The 18,087-nt window shown below is 36.0% G+C and overlaps 4 protein-coding genes across 5 annotated transcripts; 3 read left to right on the forward strand and 1 right to left on the reverse strand.

Moving 5' to 3' along the window:
• Positions 1–543: 543 nt before the first annotated feature.
• Positions 544–3,448, forward strand: LOC104785644 (ammonium transporter 2-like). Its single transcript, XM_087513169.1, has 5 exons — positions 544–1,068; positions 1,148–1,438; positions 2,263–2,548; positions 2,664–2,767; positions 2,846–3,448. Exons 1-5 carry the CDS (start codon positions 757–759, stop codon positions 3,275–3,277), a joined length of 1,425 nt encoding a protein of 474 aa, XP_087369295.1. The 5' UTR covers positions 544–756; the 3' UTR covers positions 3,278–3,448.
• A 100-nt stretch (positions 3,449–3,548) lies between these two features.
• Positions 3,549–9,382, forward strand: LOC104785645 (AMP deaminase). Of its 2 annotated transcripts, none has more exons than XM_010510898.3 (20): positions 3,549–4,177; positions 4,309–4,493; positions 4,579–4,744; positions 5,077–5,255; positions 5,333–5,384; positions 5,487–5,614; positions 5,697–5,876; positions 5,959–6,026; positions 6,214–6,356; positions 6,526–6,587; positions 7,094–7,207; positions 7,321–7,461; positions 7,610–7,762; positions 7,859–7,912; positions 7,998–8,108; positions 8,210–8,383; positions 8,592–8,672; positions 8,768–8,866; positions 8,944–9,037; positions 9,137–9,382. In XM_010510898.3, exons 1-19 carry the CDS (start codon positions 3,814–3,816, stop codon positions 9,010–9,012), a joined length of 2,523 nt encoding a protein of 840 aa, XP_010509200.1. In that variant the 5' UTR covers positions 3,549–3,813; the 3' UTR covers positions 9,013–9,037; positions 9,137–9,382. The 2 variants fall into 2 exon arrangements, with proteins under 2 accessions (XP_010509200.1, XP_010509201.1); XM_010510899.3 differs by having other exon boundaries at positions 3,605–4,177; positions 8,944–9,052.
• Positions 9,383–9,445: 63 nt separating this feature from the next.
• Positions 9,446–11,442, forward strand: LOC104785646 (bifunctional monothiol glutaredoxin-S16, chloroplastic). The gene is made up of 2 exons (XM_010510901.2): positions 9,446–10,091; positions 10,872–11,442. The coding sequence occupies exons 1-2, from the start codon at positions 9,702–9,704 to the stop codon at positions 11,370–11,372; spliced, it is 891 nt and encodes a 296-aa protein (XP_010509203.1). The 5' UTR covers positions 9,446–9,701; the 3' UTR covers positions 11,373–11,442.
• A 1,228-nt stretch (positions 11,443–12,670) lies between these two features.
• On the reverse strand, positions 12,671–14,302 carry LOC104785647 (trihelix transcription factor GT-3b). The gene is made up of 2 exons (XM_010510902.3): positions 13,689–14,302; positions 12,671–13,434 (listed from the first exon to the last, which is right to left on the reverse strand). The coding sequence occupies exons 1-2, from the start codon at positions 14,010–14,012 to the stop codon at positions 12,874–12,876; spliced, it is 885 nt and encodes a 294-aa protein (XP_010509204.1). The 5' UTR covers positions 14,013–14,302; the 3' UTR covers positions 12,671–12,873.
• Between the last annotated feature and the right edge of the window lie 3,785 nt (positions 14,303–18,087).

An 18,087-nucleotide genomic window follows, 5' to 3' on the forward strand; every position in this document is an offset into this window, starting at 1 on the left:
TTATCCTAGTGGTAAAGGGGGTACAAAAACATTACGTCTAATGTTGTACCCACTTAAAACACTACGTACACAACAATTTATATTCATGTAATCTTTATTCAAAACTTGACAAAGTATATTAATTAGTAATGTAATACTACTAGACACTAGTAACTTGAATATTAATAACTCTTCTATAATACTCTTCCTCATCTTGTTGCCAAACTAGTCCTTGCAAAACATGTATCAATCTCTTTTGTCCCATGCACAGTTACGACGAGATTTATAAAAAAAAAAAAAAAAAAAACCGTAACTTTCATATATCCTAGAAATAATAAGAATTATTATTACTATTACTTTTGAAAAAAAATATGAATGATGATTTTTATCAACTCAGGCAAAATCTTAAAATTGGCAACGACTTATAAGATAATGAAATATCAAAGGTCCAAATCTAATTTTTTCGTACACCAAATTTGTCTTTTATATTGTTTTCTTTATCCTAAGTTATTTTTACAAAAAAAAAAAAGAAATAAAAGAAGCTTCATTGAAATATCAGGACTCGGAATTGAAGAATGAAAAACATATCCATCTATCGAAGACTTTTCTTCAAAATGTACAACAAAACACCAAACCCCAACTTGTGTCTTGTCTATTTTACACTCATTATTATTTATCATTAAAGGTTTTCACACCTTCACAACATTTTCGTACCCATTGACTATAAAAATCACAAACTCAAAAAAAAACAAAAAAAGCGATCAGAAAAGAATAAACATGGCCGGAGCTTACGAACCAAGATTACCGGAAGTACCTGAATGGCTTAACAAAGGAGACAACGCATGGCAGCTTACAGCAGCGACTCTAGTTGGTCTACAAAGCATGCCAGGTCTTGTTATCCTCTACGCTTCCATCGTCAAAAAGAAATGGGCTGTGAATTCAGCTTTCATGGCTCTTTACGCCTTCGCTGCCGTTCTCCTCTGTTGGGTTCTCCTCTGTTACAAAATGGCTTTCGGAGATGAGCTTTTGCCTTTTTGGGGTAAAGGCGGTCCAGCTTTTGACCAAGGATACCTAAAAAGTAGAGCAAAGGTTATTGAATTTTTTGTTCGTGCACATAACGTGTTCGATAAAATGCCTGAATGAGTAATTTTGATTTTTGTTTTAACAGATCCCAAAAAGTAAAACCATGGCGCCGTTGTTTCCGATGGCGACGTTGGTTTATTTTCAGTTTACGTTCGCGGCGATAACGACGATATTAGTGGCGGGATCGGTGTTGGGGAGGATGAATATTAAAGCTTGGATGGCGTTTGTGCCGTTGTGGTTGATCTTTAGTTACACAGTTGGAGCTTATAGTCTTTGGGGAGGTGGGTTTTTGTATCAATGGGGTGTTATTGATTACTCCGGTGGTTATGTTATTCATCTCTCCTCCGGTGTTGCCGGCTTCGTCGCTGCTTATTGGGTACGTTCTTTTTTCTTTTGCTACCAAATCAAAATTCAAAGATTTAAGGTTAGTTTATTTAGTTAGTGAGACTTAAAAAGCTGGAATTAACTTCTCAGGCTAATTATTTGATATTTGGTTCTTTTATTACTATTAATAAAATAATAAGATGTTTTGTTGAAAATATTGGGAATTTAATTAATGTACGGTAGTCGGTAGATGACACATAGTCATAGACTCGGAACAAAATAAAAATTCTAAGTAATATTTTTGATGTAGACTGATCTTTAATTGCCAAGTTTTGTTTTGCTTTCTCTTTCGGTATGATTACGTTATTTAAGGTCATTAGTTTATAAGATAAGTTCGATGATTGATTCGGTCCACTAACAAAAAGGTAAAATTATTTCCGAAGTCGTAGATAATATTTATATAGAATCAGTTTAGAATTTGACAACACGATCTTGATGATGTATAATTATTGTATATTAGTATAATCAACTCAGAAAATTTAATTAGTGAAGCGTAGTAATCCAATCATCTCTTTCAACTGAAAATATCTATTTTTGTAATTTATATCGTGGAGATACGATCATATGAACTACCTAATTTGTTTTCTTGTATTCTGCATTTTGTCGCACATAAGCAAAATGGTAAAAGTCAAGTCAATTCCACATGACGACGACATAATATTCCACATAATAATTATGCAAAAGAATTGAAATTAAATGGTTGGTTGGTTACTAAGCTAGTTGAAAAATTAAAAGAGTCGTACCATATGTCTGATACCGAGACTTTGATTATAACTTAAAAACTAAATGCGATTTGTGGACATGATGTTACTGTAGGTAGGACCTAGGCCTAAGGCTGACAGAGAGAGATTCCCGCCGAACAATGTTCTTCTAATGCTCGCTGGAGCTGGCCTTCTATGGATGGGATGGTCAGGTTTTAACGGTGGTGCTCCTTACGCTGCAAACTTAACCTCCTCAATCGCGGTGCTCAACACCAATCTTTCTGCCGCGACAAGCCTCCTTGTATGGACCACACTTGATGTCATCTTCTTTGGCAAACCTTCCGTCATCGGAGCCATTCAAGGCATGGTTACTGGCCTAGCCGGCGTCACTCCTGGAGCAGGTCTCAATCTTGTAATCTCAACTTTTTGTTTTTACTCTAGTTTATTAATGGAGGATCAAAGTTGAGTTATGTTGGAAACTAATGAATATTGCATGTTTAATTTTATATATTACAGGGTTGATCCAAACATGGGCAGCAATAATAGTTGGAATAGTCTCAGGAACAGCTCCATGGGCCTCTATGATGATCCTTCACAAGAAATCCGCTCTCCTACAAAAGGTAAACTAAAGCTGATTATGTAGTACTATGACTTTGAAGTTCTAAAATGTAATATTTTGATTGGATTTAAATTAACAGGTTGATGATACATTAGCGGTGTTCTACACACACGCTGTGGCCGGTTTACTAGGTGGAATAATGACAGGCTTGTTTGCACATCCTGATCTCTGCGAATTGATACTTCCTGAGCCAACCAGAGGAGCTTTCTACCGCGGCAATGGCGGAAAACAGCTTTTGAAACAATTAGCAGGAGCTGCCTTCATCGCTGTCTGGAACTTAGTGTCGACGACAATCATACTACTCGCTATCAGAATGTTCATACCATTGAGAATGGCTGAGGAAGAGCTTGGTATTGGAGACGACGCTGCTCATGGGGAAGAAGCTTATGCTCTTTGGGGAGATGGAGAGAAGTTTGATGCTACAAGACATGTCCAACAGTTTGAGAGAGACCAAGAGGCTGCTCATCCTTCTTATGTTCATGGCGCTAGAGGTGTCACCATTGTTCTATGATTTTTCTTCTCCTTTTTTGTTATTATTTTCCTTATGACTTAGAGATGTGCATGAGTGATGTTTTTGTATAGGTGGTGAAACTTCATTTGTCAATTTTTTTTGGGAGGTGTTATTAACAAATAACAACCATTTGTGATTTTTTGTTAAAATTATGAATTTAACTTACCCTAAGTGCCAAAGTCCCCAAACCTATGTATATTGCAAAAGGAAACATAAAAATAAAATAAAAGAATTGGACAGAAAAAAACAAAAATTGGTGTTTGAAATAATTGAAACACTAATGAAGAAATTATTTATTTATCAAAAACTGTGTCACCACTTTTTTTTAGTTTTGAGCCATAAAGGTTACAACTTTACAAAAACGACCCAGCCTTTTTGCAATTGCAAGTGTGGCGTGGTATCACTCGTTGGGCCTGTATAAATATCAGCTATACCTCAACCTTCCACCATCGCCACTAAACCAAAATCGTGGTCCTTCCTTCACTGTCTCTTCTTCTGACCTGCACACGCACAGATTTTTTCTGATTTCGTCACTCATGGAACCTAATATTTACCAACTTGCCCTCGCGGCTCTCTTTGGAGCTTCCTTTGTTGCTGTTTCTGGGTTTTTCATGCATTTCAAGGCACTGAATCTAGTCCTTGAGCGTGGTAAGGAGCGTAAAGAGAACCCTGATGGAGACGATCCTCAAAATCAGAGGCGGCGGAGTCAGGTCCGAAGGAAAGGGAATGACCAATACGGTCGCAGTCCGGCTTCTCTTCCAGATGCTACTCCCTTTACCGATGGTGGCGGCGGCGGCGGCGGTGGTAGTGCTGGTGCTGGTGATGCTGGGCGGAGCAACGGCCATGTTTATGTTGACGAGATCCCTCCTGGTCTCCCGAGGCTTCATACCCCATCTGAAGGTATGAAAAAACCAAAACTTGGTTTGAAACAGTGATGTAAAAGTTTATCCTTTTAAGGGGTTTAGTGCTATTCAATTCCACTGTTATCATCTGATGATGCTGATAGATAGCTCTGTGATTTTATTTTCCAGGGAGAGCTTCTGTACATGGAGCTAGTAGTATCAGGAAGACTGGGAGCTTTGTTAGACCAATATCTCCGAAGTCACCTGTTGCTAGTGCTAGTGCTTTCGAGAGTGTGGAAGAATCAGATGATGATGATAATTTGACTAATAGTGAGGGTTTGGATGCTTCTTACTTGCAAGCTAATGGGGATATGGTGAGTTTCTTAATTAACAACTTTTTGATTCCCTGATTTGTTGTTTGATGGGTGGGCTTTTTACAAGTAAGACATGTTTTTGCAGCCTGCAGATGCTAATGGAGAGCCAATATCTATGGCTGCTTCAAGTATGATTCGATCCCACAGTGTGTCTGGTGACCTTCATGGAGTTCAGCCCGATCCTATTGCTGCTGACATTCTGCGTAAGGAGCCAGAGCAAGAAACCTTTGTCCGTCTTAATGTTCCTCTTGGTAAGAATGGTTACTAAATATTTATTTCTGTCATTCTTGCCTAATCTGGTTCATGTATTCTTAGCGCTCTTCTCCTGTTGCTACAAATCATGACATGTTAGTTTTGGAACCCCACTAGTTTAAAAGTTTTTGCTAGTGGCAAGTAGTTAAGTGGAGTTACAGATAATTATATAACTAGTCTTGAGTGAGACAAGCAAAGGGTCAGTTAAGGCTTTACTCTATTTGGGAGCTGAGCCATTGAAATTCTTAAAGTATAGTTTAAGAATTATAGCTTGAAACAACTGGAGTTAGAAGACATTTCTTATTCATATTTTTACTCATGATCTTTGTAGAGGTGCCAACGTCAGATGAAGTTGAAGCCTATAAATGTCTTCAAGAATGTCTTGAACTGCGGAAGAGGTATGTCTTCCAAGAAACAGTTGCGCCTTGGGAAAAGGAAGTCATATCTGATCCTAGTACCCCAAAGCCTAATCCAGAGCCATTTGCACACTATCCTCAGGGCAAATCTGATGTAAGTCTGTGGTCCTTACTTTGTCATGGAACGAGATGCATTGATGAACTATAACTTTGCTAAATTTGTTTTTACAGCATTATTTTGAGATGCAAGATGGGGTAGTCCATGTGTTTGAAAATAAAGATGGTAAGAGTAGTTTGATATTGTAATGCTTCTATTTCGTATCCAGAAAAGCTGATTTGGTTATTTTTCGAATAATTGACCCTTGTTCCGTTTCATTATTCCCAGCGAAAGCAGAGCTGTTCCCGGTAGCTGATGCCACAGCATTTTTCACTGACTTGCATCACGTACTCAAAGTCATAGCTGCAGGAAACATCCGGACTTTGTGCCACCGTCGACTAGTACTCCTAGAACAGGCAAGAGTTTTAGCTAGAGAAGAATGAATGTCAATAAGCAAGTTTCATCTGGTTAACATTATGACTTTTTTGTTTGTTTCAGAAATTCAATCTCCATTTGATGCTTAATGCGGATAAAGAATTTCTTGCTCAAAAAAGTGCACCACATCGTGATTTTTATAATGTTAGGAAAGTCGACACGCATGTTCATCATTCAGCTTGCATGAACCAGAAACACCTTTTAAGGTTTATCAAGTCAAAGCTCCGGAAAGAACCCGATGAGGTAACAATTAGAACCATATGTTTGAGGAAAGTGTACACTTTGCTGATTTGCAGATATAATAATCACTCGCTCCTCTATACAGGTTGTAATCTTCAGAGATGGGACATATTTAACCTTGAAAGAAGTTTTTGAGAGCCTGGATCTGACTGGGTAATTACATTTCCAACTTTTAAGAATTACCAACTTAAGTCAGTCTTAATTAGATGGCTGAAGGATTGTTAGGTTACTCTCTAGGAGGCACCTAGTTGTTGCGCAGATTATGTATACTACATATTTTTCCGATTTACCATGATGCTGAAGAAATAAATTATCTTCCCCTTGTTTGAACTTTGCACAGGTATGACCTGAATGTCGACCTTTTGGATGTTCATGCAGACAAGAGTACCTTTCATCGTTTTGATAAGTTCAACCTTAAGTATAATCCCTGTGGTCAAAGTAGACTAAGGGAGATTTTCCTTAAACAGGATAATCTCATCCAAGGTAATTGAATATCTAATCATTTTTACCACCATTGTTAGTTCTTTTTATGCATCAGTTATGCAATTCAATATTTACCAGATGCGTTACTTGGTTCTTAACTATACAGTAAATATGTTGACGGCTGTGTTTCGAAAATAATCTTTTGACATTTCTTTTCTTTTGGTTTTAGGTCGTTTCCTTGGTGAGATAACAAAGCAAGTCTTCTCTGACCTTGAAGCTAGTAAATATCAGGTAAACACCACACCCATATGCGGTAACTTTTTTTGGGGTCAACTGCATGTCTTATGCATAAAGAACGAACTTTATACCAGAAGAACAGATCTATAAAATCTAAGCTTTTGATATAACCTTTTGCTGGAAATACAGAGAGACTTATGATTTTGTTAATGGATCTCCTCCCACTCTCTGCATAGGCAAAGCTTGCTTTTTCCCTGTTGCACATGTTATATAGATAGAGAGCACAGCTACATTAAACTTTAATTACTTTCGGAAAAGACTTGTAGTAGTGAAAAAACCTTGGATTTCAGTCTCAGTGACCATATTAAATATGCACTATCTTTCTTATGCTTAAGGTTAACTTTATTTGTGCCAATCTATTTTGCATTGACTTGAGTTCCGAAACGTCATGGAATTCTGCTCAATTTATGTGTTAAGAATTCTTCTTGCCAAAGCAGATTCATTCATGTTCTGTTTTGTCCTTTTTTGTTTGTTTCTGATGTCTACTTTAAATTCTGCAGATGGCTGAATACAGAATATCTATATATGGCAGAAAAATGAGCGAGTGGGATCAACTGGCTAGTTGGATTGTGAACAATGATCTATACAGTGAGAATGTTGTCTGGTTAATTCAGGTTGGTCATCCTGTTGATGCTTTTGTGCTCCATGTTCAATCCATGAGTGTATGTGTTTTTTTAATCCTTGTGACCTGACTGCTTACTGGGCTAACTTTCCTTGTCTGCACTAGCTCCCACGGCTGTACAACATTTACAAGGACATGGGTATTGTGACATCTTTCCAGAATATCCTTGACAATATATTCATTCCTCTTTTTGAAGCCACGGTAGATCCCGATTCGCATCCCCAGCTCCATGTTTTCTTGAAGCAGGTTAGCATCTATATCTGTTTTTGAACTATCAAAGAACCTTTCATCAGCATTCTTTGAACTATTAAAGAGTTGGTTTAACAGGTTGCTGTCTCTTGTTTGTGTTGATTGTTTCTTTGGTTTTCTGCTCGTTTCTCGTCTGGTATTTCAGGTTGTTGGGTTTGATTTGGTCGATGATGAAAGTAAACCTGAACGACGTCCCACTAAACACATGCCTACTCCAGCTCAATGGACTAACGCATTCAATCCTGCATTTTCGTATTATGTCTACTATTGTTATGCTAACCTCTATGTGTTAAATAAGGTATCATTCTTCCTAACCCTTCTGTGTAATATGGAGTAACTATACCTTGGTGTTGTCAAAACTGTGTAATAATATGGAGTAACTATCTTTCTTCAGCTTCGGGAGTCAAAGGGCATGACTACGATCACGCTACGACCACATTCTGGAGAGGTATTTTTATTTCTTTCTTGATGCTATATAAATATATTTCTTCAGTTACAGTGTAATGGAATTTTAACATCTCTACAAATTTCAGGCTGGTGATATTGACCACTTGGCTGCAACATTTCTCACATGCCATAGCATTGCACATGGAATCAATCTGCGAAAGTCTCCTGTGCTTCAGTATCTCTACTACCTCGCTCAGGTTTGTGGAGACTGCCTGGTTGTATTACATATGTATTAGTGTTTCTTCTGTTCTAAGAATAAGAAAATCTGACTGGACATTTGTCCCATTTTGTTTGACAGATTGGTCTTGCCATGTCTCCACTGAGCAACAACTCTTTGTTTCTGGATTACCACCGAAACCCGTTTCCTGTGTTTTTCTTAAGAGGTCTCAATGTTTCCCTGTCTACCGATGATCCCCTTCAGATTCACTTAACTAAAGAACCTCTCGTGGAAGAGTATAGCATAGCTGCTTCAGTAAGTCCTGATGTTTCCATTATGCAGTCATGTCACACATCATATACCATTATAGGATACGCCTTATTTTACGTTTGGATGATTTATATGATTTTTTTCGTGATTGCAAATACCTAAGAACACCATAAAACTTCTCAGTATCCATTCTTTTTCTGCTAGGATCCAATTACATTGATGTACTAACTGGAGATAATAACTGTACTTGCAGGTTTGGAAGCTGAGTGCGTGTGACCTGTGTGAGATAGCTCGTAACTCAGTGTACCAGTCAGGTTTCTCACATGCCCTGAAGGTACTTGTTATATCAAACATCGCGTATAGTATTAACGTACAAGATATCTCTGTTCTGATCTGTGCTCATAGAACTAACTCTGTCAAATGTTTTAGTCGCACTGGATTGGTAAGGACTATTACAAAAGAGGACCTGATGGAAACGACATTCACAAAACAAATGTGCCACACATAAGGGTGGAGTTCCGTGACACGGTAAGGGACCAAAAATACATTTGTTATGTTCTTTACACATTAAGGAAAAACGAATTAAATGTGTGAAGTTGATGCAGATCTGGAAAGAGGAGATGCAACAGGTATATCTGGGCAAGGCTATTATCTCAGATGAAGTTGTTCCATAAAATCCGCAATCAGAAACGGCAACGTGTAAGAATCCAACATGTATACACAACTACACAACTCAATTGATCTTTACCACTTGTGTAGCAACAGTTTCTTATGATGTCAAAAATTGAAAAATTTCAGATTTCAGGAGAAGAAAGAAAGAGAGAGAGAGCATCTTGATGAGTATACGAAGCAGGAAACCTAGTAGATAGGGTAATAATGAGCGGCAATGTTGTGCCCTGAGAAAGCGATTTGGCTTTGTCAAATCCTATTGTTTTATAAAAGCTTCTACAAAATCTATATCTCCCGTTTACTCATACAAAAGAGACAAGTTTAGAACCGGTTTAAAACTTTTAATATAATGGATTTCAGTTTTTTGGATTATAATGATCAATTAAGCAAATGTCTCTAAGTTTGAAGTCCAGTTTTTCTTGTTTCGGTTCTGTTTAGGACAACTATTTTTGGGTGACACTGGGAAGGTTTGGCTTTGGTGATGAAGGTGAACTTAGACTAAACCAGAGATACCAAACAAAAAAGGAAAGTCTTAAGGAAGAAACTAAACGGGTCCAGCTTTCCTAATATAGTATAGATATCAAAAGGCCTTAATATCAGCCCAGTTAAGGCCCATATTAATACAATCCTACGCCAGATAAAATTGAGCTCATCGTTTCCACCGATAACTCTCTCTCAGTCAGCTCCGACGAAAATGGCTGCAATCAGTTTTGCCTCTTCTTTGCACGCCTCAGCCTCTCCGCGTGTTTTTCGTCCACAAGTTTCCCGAAATACCCCTGGGATTGCTCTCTATTCACGCTTCACACCATCATCCTTCTCTTTTCCTCCTCTCTCCTTCACACTCCGTAGCACTGACACAGTCCGGTCTCGTCGTCGTCCCTTCTTAATCGCCTCCGCCGTAAAGTCTCTGACGGAGACGGAGCTGCTTCCGATTTCGGAGTCCGATTCGATTCCTTCCGCTTCCGGTGTATATGCTGTATACGATAAAAGCGACGAGCTTCAATTCGTCGGTATATCTCGGAACATCGCCTCGAGTGTCTCTGCACATCTCAAATCTGTGCCGGAGCTTTGTGGCTCCGTCAAGGTAATAGCTCCCCATCTCCCTATCCGTTGATTTCATATAGAGTAGCATGTGTTGTGGTTGACTTTTGTTTATTACTGTTGATAGATTTTGGGAAGAGTTTATCACTTTAGTTCCAGAATTGTATTTTTATACAGTATCATATTGGATCACTCCTCCTATGTTTGCAAAAGTTGAACTAGTGAAGTTCTTGGCTCTGTTGTTGATAACTGATAAGACTTCTTTAACGGTACTTGCCACATTTAGCAACCTTGGTCACTGAGTTTGATTAGGACTTAGGAGATGCATCAATACTCAATGAGAACCTGACTAGTACCGAATCCTAATCTTGAGATGAGAGAATCACAAAAGAGATGCTTCGATTAGAAAGAGGTGTGACCTTTTTATGTTTACTTAGGACTTGGTTCCCAACTTCATTTTTAGCATTTTCTTTTAAAGTTAGTTTTGGGAAATTCTACTTAGAGATACAGAGTGCTCATTGGTGACGTCTATCCCGGTCAGTTTTCTGCCGAGGGAGAGAATATATAATCTTTGGCTTTTTGATTCCCATTCTCTGTCAAGTTCTTTCAGCTTGAAGAACTTTGGGTTTGTTTTGATAGCTCTTGAGGATTTTAGCTGACATTACTGTTTTTTTTTGTGTTTATTTGCCTTATTGACTTAGATGAGCAACAATGACCTTGAGAGGACCTTGTTTCTTCGTTTTGATGAAGTGATGAATGTTAGCAAGTTTTGGTATTGTTGTTAATAACTTTCATAACTGATTTTTACATTGTTGGTTGTTAGGTTGGTATAGTAGAAGAACCGGACAAAGCGGTTCTAACACAAGCATGGAAATCATGGATAGAAGAACACATTAAAGAAACCGGAAAAGTTCCCCCGGGGAATAAGTCAGGGAACAACACATTTGTCAAACAGACTCCTAGAAAGAAATCAGATATCCGTCTCACTCCAGGTCGCCATGTCGAGCTTACGGTTCCTTTAGAGGAACTGATTGACCGTTTAGTGAAAGAGAGCAAAGTGGTAGCTTTCATTAAAGGATCAAGAAGTGCTCCTCAGTGTGGATTCTCACAGAGAGTGGTTGGTATTCTTGAAAGCCAAGGGGTTGATTACGAAACAGTTGATGTTCTTGACGACGAGTTTAATCCGGGACTAAGGGAGAAGCTGAAGAACTACAGCAATTGGCCAACGTTTCCACAGATATTTGTGAAAGGAGAACTTGTAGGAGGTTGTGATATATTGACCACAATGTATGAAAATGGTGAACTTGGCAATGTCTTGAATTAGTTGCGATATTTGTGTAACTTCAAACATTCATAATTGACAATCCTAATAAACAAGCTTGAATTCTCTTCCATTGTTTCAACCTCGTTTTCATTACACTAATAATTGTCTCATTACAAATTGTTGAACAAAACCCAATCAGAAATAGAGCAATTAAAAAAACGTGGACCATTTTCTCGAGTCTCAAGGAGACAATTTGTGGCTTTTGCTTTGCAGCAAAAAGGTCAATGTCGGTGACAGTATATGTGTTATTGTCCCTTTTAACAAGACGATGCATGATTCATCGATTCATTGCCTCAAGCTAAGTGCGTTAACCTTTATGTATACTTCTTTGAAATGTTTGAGTTTTCTTCGATATTCTTTTATGGGCCATAAAGATATAACTGGGGTGAAGTTACCATGTTCATGTCGAATACAAAAGAATAATTTTCAAAACTTTGATCAAAACGTGGGATAAAGATAACTATGTCTGCCATTTCTTCTTTTCCATGCAATTTTCAGCAAAATATATTTTTGAAATTTCCTTGAGGCATCAATTCCAAATTATATTATTTATTTTTTATCTATTATACTAAATGACTGAAAGTATTATGAAAGATTATATACAAAGACTTAAAAAATGGTTACTCGTTCCAATTGAGAGACGATCAATGACAAATAAAGTATTCTTATAATAGAATGTGTATTCAAATGATGTCCTTCAATATATGTACGTATGTCAATGACAAATGAAAAAAAAAAAAAGAGAAAAGAAAATATATTTATTATGTGGGTAAGGATTGTCACACGCATACACGTATTGTACTGCCATGTTAGATATGATTCATCATCAAAAGAAAAAAGAAAGAAGAAAGATCTATCGATAAATAATAGTATAAAAGAATTAGAGACAAACGATCGACCTAAAAATGGTCCCAAAATTCATAGGATCACTTTTCATCGTTGGACTTGGATCTCGTATTAGTTTTGCGTTTTGTTTTCGTGACCTCTACATTCTCATCAAGATTAGTCCACAATAAAATTTCCTTAGTATTATCATATCTCTCTTTTGCATGAAGATGATTTTTTGGGATCGATACTTCAAATATTACATTCGCTAACATTGTATGTTTATAAATTAACTCTTAGGAAAAAAAAATTCAAAGTGTTCAAGATTATTCAAGAAAACAACTTTGTTCCGTTTTACGAATACTATACAATATCGTTCTACAAATAATTAGCTAACTAAAAGTCTAAAACCATTAAAGATTTAGTTGGTATGCAAAAATGTTTGGCTCACCAAAATGTAAATCAGAAAGAAATAAAGAAAGAATGTGGGGTTAATATGTTACTGAGGTCTCACAAAAACTCAAAATGTCCTCACATCAAACAATATAGAGAGTGTTGAGTGTTTCCATGACTAAACTAACTATTTCCCCCACCAAATAATTAAACCTACACTACACCCCAAACAAGCATAAAAAGAACAGTTTTATCTTAGGTTAAGAATAGTTGTTGAGAAAGATTAGAGAGAACCATCTCTAGTAAGCTTAGCAAGCAATGCATTAATTAGTGAATCCCTCTTCTCTGCTCTCATCTCCTCCCTCGACCGTCGTTGCTCCTCTCTATCCCGCCACATGCGCTCCATTGTCACCCTCTCCTTCTCAAGGTCCTCCATCTTCCTTCTCCATTCTTCTTCTTTCTCTGCTCTCTCCTTCTCCCTCGCCTCCCATCCTTCTCTCCACTCACTCTCCATCCTTATTTGATGTCTCATGAACTCTTCTAACACTTCTCTTACACCATTATTGCTATTACTACTGCCTTTCCGCTTCTTTGCAATGTTCTTTTTCGGATTAGTTAGGATTTTCGGGTCGTTGCTAACATCTACTAGCTCTTCATTCACATTCTCTTCTTCCTCATCTGAAGAATACTCTCTCTTTCTCGCTGCTGTCCCGCTTGTTCCCCCTACTCCTCCCTCGGATTCAACCCATAGCATTCTCTGCATTCTAGTGGTAAATATAATTTGCATATCATCATAAAAAGGGAATTGTTGTCTCGCTATCTCTGCCTCCATTGTCTCACATCCCTAGAAACATCAAGAATACATCACCAATGGGATTATATATATGCATATACAACTAAACTACTTAAAAAATATTATGGACAACACAAAATTCAAGATTTGTCTCTGTCTTGGAATGATTATGGACAATAAGATTAAAAATTTCTTGGTTACAAAAAAATATATTTTATTTGTTCCATGCAAGGCTACCAAAGATTATAGCACTAGGTAATTAAAGATAATAATACTAAACACATCCACAAAAATAATATTGGTACCTTAAAACGAGTGACGAGGTTCTTCCACTTGCACTTGCACTGTTCAGGGCTACGAGGAAAGCTTTTGTCTCTCATCTTGTTAGAGATAACTTCCCAAAGAAGCTTGTTCCGTTTAGTCTCCATGAAAGTCTGATCTAGCTCTCCTCTTATCCCTATCAACTCTTTCGTCTCTTCAACGCTCCACTGTGGAAACCTATCCCCACCGGCTACCGGAGAAGCTATTTCCGGCGTCTGCGATGATTGGGGATGAGGATGATGAAGATGATGATGCTTGTTGAGGTATTGAAGCTGCTGAAGATGATGATGTTGATGATGTCCATCCATTTGAAAGAATCAAGAAGAGACTAAAACTAAAAAAGAGATACAGAATCAAGAAACGATCTATAAAGCTAAAGATTACGTTATTGTAATCTTTGTAATGAGCTTTCACTTTTTTTCAGATCGCAAAAAAAAAAGAAAATATAAAAATTATTACAATACTAAGTTTTTTTTTGTTTGGTTTGGTTTGTGTTTTGTAATGTGAAACGTCGGGAGAAAGAAGTCTATATTTTCTCACAATTCTTTTCTTCTTCTCCACTCTCTCCTTTCTCCTGTCGCCATCTGTATACGCGTTTACTTTTTTCTCTATCTTGGATTTTTTCTTATATATATAAACTTTTTCCTTTTTTTCTTTGTCTCTGTTTTGTTTTTTTCTTTTCTTTTGACAAAATATTAAAAAGAACAAAGCTTTCGGTAAATGTGTCAATCTCTAAGATAATTTAGTACTTGAATATGTTTTAATTATTGATTATAATTTATAAATGGTCTAATAGAGGATAGATTAGCAGCGTCTTTAAAGTATAGTCTAAATGTCTAGTAAGCGAAATGACAAGGGTGATCAGGAATGATGTGGATCTTTCTATCGTTTTCTCATAATGTTGTGTAATCACTTTAGTTTGACAATAGTATGCTAGATTCTGAGTTTCTGACAGTACGTCGACATATGATCACATTTGTTTGTATGAAATGGATTTATTACTGAGTTACTTTGGTAAAACGGTAAGAATCATAAGTTTATTGAAATTTAGTCTACCTATCGTGGTTTAGCTATAGACTCGGGTTACTTGTTGTATTTTAAGAATTTACTTGTTGTGTACTGTATTAGCAAAGATTAGCGTGTGAATTTGTTGATTGTAGTACTAAAAATATTTTCTATGTTATTTTATAAATGCATACAACAATAAATGATGATGTCGACTGTCGAGTCTTGAGAGGATAGTAAATTACAACTTTGTTTTTGTCAACAGGAAATTGTTTTATGGCAGTTTCACTCACCAAGCTGTATATGGTATTGGTCATATGGTAGCAATCGAATTTTATTTTAACACTTAATAATTAACGTTCTGGATGTATGTGTGGATTCTCACGTCTCTCAGTCCACAATCAGCCAGTGGACCTTAATCTCAATTAAACTATTCCAAAAGAGAGAACCGATGAATTTTGTCGTCTGCAAATCTCCTTGAAATTGCTAAGTCGATGACCCATTTTTTCTATTATAAACGAAGAAACAATCATTTTCGATTAAACTTCTTGTATATATATATATATATATATATTTATATTTATATTTATATGATATTGTCTAAGAAAATTATTATATGGATATATTACTTTCAGAATACTTCAAAATTTGAACGTTGAATAAAAAAAAGGCATATTCTACCATTTTCAACATTTAAAAAAAATAACTTTAAACTGTTTTAAAAATATTTTATGATTTTTTAAGGACTTCTAAAATTTAGAAAAGTATAGAAATCACTTATTTGAATTCTATTATTTAAAAAAAAAGTTTGGTATCTTATATTTGTGAGTAACTTGAAACAAACTTTTAATACATTTCATATTAAAAATAATTTTTTCATGGTAAGTTAAAAACAAATCTAAAATTTATTTTTATAAATGAAAACAAAATTAGAATGTTCCTTTTATGTGGGGGTATTTTATGTTTAAAGCCATGGCTGCTTTTCATATTCATATTATAATGAGGAATTAAATGGGGATGTGACGATAATATTGCGTTGACGTTTCATCACCAACGCCACTGGGAGAAGTTTCGGTTTTTGTATACACACTTTTGCAAATAATACAATAATAACACTGTGTGGTTCTTAATCCTCGGCGACCAGTCATATCCTTAGCTTCGTTCCCAAGTTTTCTATTTCAGCTTTTCCTTTAGATTTTTTTTGTTCCCTTTTTCAACAAAACTCCATCTTTTTTTTCTAACATTTTTGAGCACGATAATATGTAACTTCTCTAGAATCTACTCTCGTTTCCTAATTTCCTGCACGTGTAAAATTATCCTTTCATGGTTATCAAGATTGTTGGGATGATTCTTCATTCAAAAAAGAACCAATTACAGTATTGCACGTGGGATTTGTCTGCTAAATAATGTCATGTCGATGTTATATGGTAGGCCAATTTCGAATTTATGAAGTATGAACATGCCAAACTTATTTCGACTTAGTAAGTTTTATTATTGGTAGGCAGCCCAAACCCATTCTACAAAGTTGGGCCAATTCGTCACGACGTATCTGAGTGATGATGTTACACAATTTGGCAATTTGAGTCTCACGTAATAACAGCTTTGTTGGGTGTAAAACTAGTAACCTCTAAAAACCGCAACTATCTAAAGAAATGACCAAGGTCTACCTAAATCAGGCTGGGAAAATCTTTGTCTGCTTCCTTCACATTTATCTGTAGAATTAGTGAACCACTTGACAGACTATGGAGTTTGTTCTAAAAAAAGAAAAGAAGATAAACTATGGTTTGAAAAATATGTTTTGATGATTTTTCTCACCGTACTCAATCCATGCAATCATATGACATATTGGAACATATATGTAAACGTATAATATAATATCTAGGGAATCCACTCTGGATCCCATATGTATACTATGTAATATTCTACATTTTAATTTGACCAATAATCATGGTTTTAGTACTCACACCTACTAGCTAGGATACTACAAAGCATGACTCATGTGTTACACAACTTTTTCAATATATTTTTTTTGTTGCAAAAAGCTTAGCAATTTTGAAGTGTAGCTGTAGGGACGATAATTTATTTCAAATAGACAATACAGACTTCCCCAATAATTTTGTAATTCGCGTATATACACATATATAAATTGCAAATTGTCAACGCATGTAGTTTTTTTCACATGTGTGTTTGGAATGGTAGCTGTAAAATGATGCATCCCATACCGTCGCCCACGTGTAGCAATTGTTTTTTTCTTCAGTATTACTTTTTGACAACGTAGCTGTTGTCTTCAAGACAATCAACACGAGTTTGATGTTCACTTCTTTTGTTAATTATCATACACTGTACATTACGTTCAGATCGATTTTTTCTTTTAAGAGGGGGTGAATATATATGACTATTCAACATATTGGGCGGACAACTTGTATCACGATCTAGTATTCTAGTATATGATTTTAACACATCCCGATCTATCTTGAAGATGAAGAAACAAATATAAGATAAAAGTTAGATTTTTATACTTGCACAATACTTTACTCGTTTCAGCGCAAAACTGTAGAAGTCATGCGTCAACTTGGAAAATTACTACTCCTATTGAATAACTATTTATATTACAAAAAAAAAATTCATAAACCCTATTTAAAAATATGTGGTACTGTTGACAAAAAAAAATATGTGGTACTTTTTCACTTGATATTATACAATTTTTTATTAAAATAATTATAATTTTGATTGCTACTGTATGATCTGTGTAGTAAGCGCGTACAAGTTACAACGTTGTAGAATGCATGATTCAACCGATCTGAAACCCTTTAATTAAAAATATAAGCTCATTTCACCGGGTAAGACATAATATCTCTAGTCGATTTTAATTAAAACATGTGATGCATAACAGTATAAGCATATATACATTGCGTATTCTTTACTACATGGTCCCGGCCGTTATTATTATCAATAATAAATTAAATATTCCAACGAACGAAAATTTTGTCCGACAACTAAAGATATATGGTTGAGGAAGTGTTTAAATTTCCTTTTAAAAATGCAATTTGTATTGATCAATAAAAGAGGCTATAATACTCTACAAGTGGCTGCGCTCTCACTGAGGTCTTGAGATGTATGATTCACTATGTCAAACTTTTATTTTTCAGTCCATGTTATGATACAAGCTCATCCGATCGACTGCGTAAGCAGCACGTAGAATTGAGTTCTGCAATGTTTTTTTTATAGATGTGTTATCAATCATATAAGAAGAACGATATTATGTATTGCCTCAAAATACCATTCTACGGAAGAAAAAAAATGTAAATTTATACAGTTGGAATAATATATGCTACATATATATCATCAGTGTTTGGTTGTCAGATTTTTAAAACGTAA

The sequence above is a fragment of the Camelina sativa genome, chromosome 5 (genome assembly GCF_030686135.1).
Source record: "Camelina sativa cultivar CO46 ecotype springtype chromosome 5, ASM3068613v1".
In the NCBI taxonomy this organism is placed as follows: Eukaryota; Viridiplantae; Streptophyta; class Magnoliopsida; order Brassicales; family Brassicaceae; genus Camelina; species Camelina sativa.

Coding starts and splice junctions, on each gene's coding strand:
- LOC104785645 (XM_010510898.3), top strand. CDS start 3,814: ATGGAACCTAATATTTACCAACTTGCCCTCGCGGCTCTCTTTGGAGCT. Junction 5,385..5,486: donor TGTGTTTGAAAATAAAGATG/GTAAGAGTAGTT, acceptor CATTATTCCCAG/CGAAAGCAGAGCTGTTCCCG. Junction 6,357..6,525: donor ACAGGATAATCTCATCCAAG/GTAATTGAATAT, acceptor TTTTGGTTTTAG/GTCGTTTCCTTGGTGAGATA.
- LOC104785646 (XM_010510901.2), top strand. CDS start 9,702: ATGGCTGCAATCAGTTTTGCCTCTTCTTTGCACGCCTCAGCCTCTCCG. Junction 10,092..10,871: donor AGCTTTGTGGCTCCGTCAAG/GTAATAGCTCCC, acceptor GTTGGTTGTTAG/GTTGGTATAGTAGAAGAACC.
- LOC104785644 (XM_087513169.1), top strand. CDS start 757: ATGGCCGGAGCTTACGAACCAAGATTACCGGAAGTACCTGAATGGCTT. Junction 1,069..1,147: donor ACCTAAAAAGTAGAGCAAAG/GTTATTGAATTT, acceptor TTGTTTTAACAG/ATCCCAAAAAGTAAAACCAT. Junction 2,549..2,663: donor CGGCGTCACTCCTGGAGCAG/GTCTCAATCTTG, acceptor TATATATTACAG/GGTTGATCCAAACATGGGCA.
- LOC104785647 (XM_010510902.3), bottom strand. CDS start 14,012: ATGGATGGACATCATCAACATCATCATCTTCAGCAGCTTCAATACCTC. Junction 13,435..13,688: donor ACCTCGTCACTCGTTTTAAG/GTACCAATATTA, acceptor TGATGTTTCTAG/GGATGTGAGACAATGGAGGC.